The sequence below is a fragment of the Cariama cristata genome, unplaced genomic scaffold, assembly GCF_000690535.1.
Source record: "Cariama cristata isolate BGI_N322 unplaced genomic scaffold, ASM69053v1 scaffold12184, whole genome shotgun sequence".
Taxonomy (NCBI): Eukaryota; Metazoa; Chordata; class Aves; order Cariamiformes; family Cariamidae; genus Cariama; species Cariama cristata.
Genome location: NW_009614715.1, coordinates 10581 through 16574, shown reverse-complemented (window position 1 = coordinate 16574; position 5994 = coordinate 10581). Strand labels below are relative to the sequence as shown.

Genomic DNA, 5994 nt, shown 5'->3' with positions numbered 1-5994 from the left:
ATTTCCCAGATGTCTCCTTGAAAATGAGACTGTGAGAACATTCCACAAAGCAAAACCAGGCAGAGAATAAAAGCAAAAGAATTTTCTTTCTTGATGAATCAAACATTACCTATGCTTAGGTTATTGCCATGGGATGGTAGTCCACGTTTGGTCCTGTCCATCGGCAGGCACAGCTGTTTCACTGGTGCAAGGAAGTGCTACAGAGGTAATTTTAGAATCTCACGAGTCCCACAAATCAAGCCTGAAGGAACCCTCTAGATAAACTATTGTGATAGTATAAAATGTAATGAAACTGACTCTTGAGCACAGCATTTCATCTCTCACCATATTTAAATATCTGTAATATGCTCTAGGGAACGATGTTGTAGGTGAGTATATATAAAAATGGATAGAATGCATTACTTTTTCAGCCAGTACTGTGTTCTTCCCTCTTCAGGTGCTAAAGCTGTGCTGTCTCTAATTTCTGGATAACCTGTCCAATGGATTACAATGTGTTCAACTATGTACTTAAAAGATAAAAACAGGTATGAAGACTTTTTTTTTGTATTTAACAGTAAAAAAATCAGATACACTTGTTAAAAAAAAAAAAAAGGTGAATTGTCACACATACATTCCTTTTTTTATATCATTTATTTTTAAAGACTTATTCCAGTGAAGAAAATATAATTTTTAGGGTTTTCAATATTCAATATTGTATAATATTAAAGTAAGGCACCCTTACATTGCATTTGGAAATCAAAGCTCTCCCCTTGTCTAGGAATCAGTGAAGTGACTTCTAATAACAGTATTCTGTAGAGAATATTTTCTCCATGCAATTATCCCAACTTCTGAAGCTATAGCAAGAATATATGCTAATTGAATGTCAGTTAAATTTCAAAACAAAAATAGTTGTTCCATGTTTAGTTTGTGTCAGTGGCATCTATATTAGCCTCATTTATAGACTTTTCATTATATAAAACTAGGATATAATGGAAACCCAAGCTGTGACTGCAAACCAAAATGCGTTTGCTCTCCTATTGCTGCTCGCTTGGAAGAGGTAAGAAAATAAAGTATAGGAAATGGGAGAAAATATGACGTCTGGGTAACAAGATATCATCCAAAGGTTGCTAAAAGTCAGTGGGAGTCTGTTGATTTCAGTTTTTTGAGATTTGTTCCTACAGAGTAAAAAAAAAAGTCCCATTTATATTGTCCAGAGTGTAACAGAAATGACTAAATTTATTGATTTTAAAATACCCTCTCAAATATAAAACTAAGCCAGACTTAAAGGTTATCTAGAAGTTACAACTCTCACTCTTTGATACACTGTCTCTCTAATAAGAAAGTCTTATCTAGGAGCAAAGTAAAAATTCTCAGAACAGTTCTTTTCAATGATACATTACTGTACTAGTTCTGCTATTCTTCCATATTCCTTATAGGTCTCGTTTTCAAAAAGAGAAACATGTCAACAACTTTCTTGTTATTTAGGGTGATAACAAATGGAGAGCTGTTCTGGGGTATGGTGCACAATCAGAAAACTTCAGCTTGGGGAAACTTTCTGAAACTGTTTCTATTTGTCTAATATGGAAAAACAATCTCGTCATTTGACATAGTCTAATTTTGTTTAGCAAGCATCTCTAGCAGCTCTTTCTCTATGCCTTGGCTGCTCAGTTCATTTAAACTGTAGTATTTATGAACAATCTTTTCATCTGTGACAACAACCACTCGAAGCCCATGTGTATCTTCTCCCAGCTGACACCCTATTGCTGATGATACCACCATTTCCAGTCCTCTGTAGAACCCTCCAGCATTCCTATGGTAGTGCCCAGAAAATACAGCTTTAATGCCTGTGTAAAGAGAGAAAAGAAAAAAAAGAGAGTATGTATTTAGTTAGCAGTTTTTTTCAGTTTATGTATAAAATGTGTTTACAGTAAAAGGTACTGTTGAGGTTATATGCTGAGGCTTGCACAGCTGCTGGGGTTGTAGAGAAAGTTCTATAGCAAGTACAGCTACAGGTGTCATGTTTACCTTCATTCTTTAATGGTTCAGAAACCATAAAATTAAAAGTAAACCATTTACCTGAACTTGCCTTTTAAAGAAATAATTAGTAAACATCAATAAATAATTCTAATAGTAATAAATAATTAGTAAAAACTTTGTTCCCCTCCACTCTGTTTAGGGTTACTGGACTCTGACTTCGTGCTTACTGTGAGGTGCGTTTGTCATCTTGCTACTCCTTTGGCTAGAAAGAAGGAACGTTCTAGAGGAAGCTGAATAAAATTAGAAAAAAATTTCAGTAATAGTTAACTGCCTAAAGAATGATGCTACTGAAACATAGTTGAAAGCCAAGGACTGTGGAGCTGTATCTGTCAATTAACATGCATAAAATTCACTAAGGAAAGCTTAAACCTGTTTACCCAAGGCCAGTGACCTTAACCAAAAAGACAAACCAATAAAAAACATAAATGAGAAGATAATTTGGGTAATTTGTAAGCAAAGACACTGGGGGGTTATCACAGATGGAATAGAGCCAGGTACATCAAAGAAACCTAATAAGCAGAAGAAGTTGTGAGTTATGGTAAGAGGGGAAGAAAGATGAGAGCAGCCAAAAAAGGAAAGGTTGACAACATACAAGAGGAGTCAGGCTTGGTAATGACGTGAATTAACATTTACCTAGTATGGGGTACAAACAAGGCAGGTTTATTCCAATTTTCTCTGTATTTTTAATGACTTAAAGCTGTTATGTTTCTGTCTTTTTTAAAATAGACTATTTCTATTTTGGACTGTATTGGGGTAAAATATCACTCCATTATAAACTTGAAAGAAATACATTTGAGCTGTTGCAGAAGACAACAATATGCCAAAAATTTCTGGGTAGGTCACCTGCAAGTACCATCCAGGCTTGGTCAGGAGTAGAAGAAAAGCTAAATGACAAGCAGCAACAGGTACAGAGGACAAACATACTTCATATTTAATGCTTTATAATGTACTTTGAAATCCTTGGCTGAATCATTGTCTAACTGATTAGCCAAACGAATATTTAAAGAAGTCTAACCATTCTTCCCCATCTCTCAGAATACAATATAACAAAAAATTTAAGTTTGCAAATCCTGTCTGATTTTGACCAACATTTAAAGATGATCCATGTGCCATGTCTACTTTCTTGCATGCTCCTCAGTAGCTATGGGATTTTTTTTCAGCAATTTTGAAACAATTTGAAATGAAATGAAATTGTGTCATCCTCACCTCCAAACCATTAATTTCTACTTTTTGTTTCTTCTGCCTTGCAAACATAAACAAATAAATTGGTAGAAGCTGCATTCACTACCCTGAATGGCCTTTCTGATTGTCTTTACAGGTCAAATTCATGCTACTAAATAGATTATTTTCCCCTCCCCATTTAAGGTTTTATAAATTTTAATCAACTGTTTTTATTACTACACAATAATGAAACCCTGTTTAGTCTCATGAGTCAAAAGAGTAAAAGTCATTTTGATGCCAAGTGCTCAGCTTTCCCATCAAAGTTTGTAAAACCATTAACAATAGTGTTGAGAACCTAGCTTCTTCCTAAGAGAGAACATGTTATCATAGACAAGCATGTCATTTCCAGGTTATGCCAGCATCCTTCACCATTTAGCCATTCTATGCACTGTTGATAGATACAGCTGAGCATCATAGTCAACAGCATTCGTAGTTTGGCAAAAATTTACGCATCAGCTTTCTTGCTAATTTAAGATTGTGTGTATTTTATTTTGAATGCTGAGTTAGTATAAATAGCTAATTTTACAAACAGGTTTGGGGATTAATTTTTGGCATGCTCTGTCTAAGATCCTTGGATTTCAGACTATTACAGCTTCCCGAAGCTGCATCTAATGCTATTTTATACTGTTGTGAAACAGAAAAATTACTGGACCAGATGGCTGAAAATACTGAGAATTTTGTTGTTTATCTTCAAGCGTAAAACATGTAAATTAATTTCATATTTTGTTACAGAAAGTGTTTTGCTCTGATGTTGATTTATGATACTATTAATGACAATTCAAAAATGTTCAAATGAACCTTAAAGATTTAGGTGTAATTTCGCTATTGAAATACAATAGGTTGTGTGCTCCTTAATCATAATGACACTTTGATGGTTCAACATAAACATCTGAAAATATATTAAGTTAATACTGAGTGACTCAAAAAACACACAAAGTATTCCCTGACAACTATGACGAGATAGCCAGCAGGTTATCAAAATAACTGGCTAGTTTATGAAACTGAATCTTTCCTATTAGATTGCTATGCTGGGTAAAAAAATTGCTGTGCTATAATAGAAAAATACTTTGCTGACACTGTTCTATAGATGCTATACTTTTCTGAACATAATTTGTGTTTATGTTGAAAAATAAACTAACAAGCCAAGGTTGTGCCTGTTCCTGAGGAGGACGGCAGAGGAAAGCGAAGCTTGGCACATGTGGGGCCAAGTGCCAGCTACGGTGGGCTGTGTGAGGCACTCCCTGATGGCACTCTGTTCCTCTGTGCACGACAAGGGTCTTGGCACCACCTCAGGCTAAAAGCTATCCTTAAATATGCAGCACTGATAATTACCTTTCCAACCATTGTTTTTATCATTACAGAATAATGAGCAAGCCTGTAAAGATACACAGGGATGGACACTGTGATGATGACACCAAACTTAATTTTTTAATTTTCATATATTCAGCGATCTGCTACTCCGTGCTTAAGACAAAAGGTAACATATGCTTAGTCCTGTACAAGTGGTAGGCCAGAGAATGGGTAATTTGTGAGATACTATAACTTTAAATGGCATTTAAAAAAAAAAAAAGCTAGCAACAACTGATTTTGCCTTCAGACAGCAGAAATTCTAGAAAAGAGTAGAGGCAATGTAAAGGCAGAGAGCTGTGATTAGGAACACATTACAACTTCACTAGGAAATCCTTATTTCTCTAGCCAGAAAAACCTTCCACCTTTTCTCCTGCAGTAGATTTAGACCTCTTTCACAGTGATTAAATGAAAAGAGAAGTATGTGAACCTGTCTTAAGACAGTTGGCTACATCAATCCTTTGCTTTTGTGGGAGTGAGTGATTTGAAAACTGATATAAAATATATAAACTAGGCTCAAAGCACAGTTAAAAATTAAGCAGCTTGGAAAGCAAAATATAAACTATTCTGCTGTGTGCCTGGAAAAAGCTACATGGGCTTTTCATATTTCAAAATCCAAACTCTTCTCAAATAGTAAGTGACTCAAGGTGGAAAACAGAGAATGAAGTTACCTTTACCTTGAATAGTGGTACATGGTCATTGTCAGCTAGAACTTGTCTGCTATCCTATCCTAGTTTATCAGTACTGATTCTCTTTGCTCAGTGTAACCTGCTCATCTATCTGGTCTATGAGTTACACTTGTAAGTTGGCCAGCATAACAACTTCGGGAGCTTGCTCTGACTCAGCTGCAGGAACCTAGCAAAAGAGTTTTGCTTGTTTGTTAATCTTGGGAGAAACCCAATGAGAATATTTCAGAAAGTGATGGTAGAATATAAAAGCCCCGTGACATAATGGGCTCTTGGCAGGGATTCTGTACTTTCTAGATATTATTTATTTGAGTCCTTAAAATCATATTATAAAGATGTCTTACAACTGATGTTACAGTCAGTTTGAGAGTGAGCAGTAATTTCTCAACTCCTACCATGTTGCAGCTTATTACAGTGACTGTCTAACATAACATACTTCAGCAATTCAGGCAGTAGAACTGAGTGTTTCTTCTTTCTCATTATATGCATACCTATCGAAACCATGAGGTCGCACTTGCCTCCTCCACCCTCCAGCCTTTCTGCAGTGACAGTCAGAACGTGCCCATCTAGAGCTGTTAATGGGCATTCTCTTCTCTTGCCTCCTAATACAGAGAGCAAAACTGAACACTGTGGGACCTTTATGTATGACATCGTGCTCATTAAAGTGGGACCCATCTTGCCTTGTGGCATTCTTCTTAGAAGAGCAAGCCCTGATGGGCTAGGA

General features: G+C 36.0%; 1 protein-coding gene across 1 annotated transcript; it reads right to left on the bottom strand.

The window, feature by feature from the left end:
- Nucleotides 1–1590: 1590 nt before the first annotated feature.
- LOC104161197 (serine/threonine-protein phosphatase CPPED1-like) lies at nt 1591–5774 on the bottom strand. The gene is made up of 2 exons (XM_009699533.1): nt 5762–5774; nt 1591–1823 (listed from the first exon to the last, which is right to left on the bottom strand). The coding sequence occupies exons 1-2, from the start codon at nt 5772–5774 to the stop codon at nt 1591–1593; spliced, it is 246 nt and encodes an 81-aa protein (XP_009697835.1).
- Nucleotides 5775–5994: the final 220 nt, after the last annotated feature.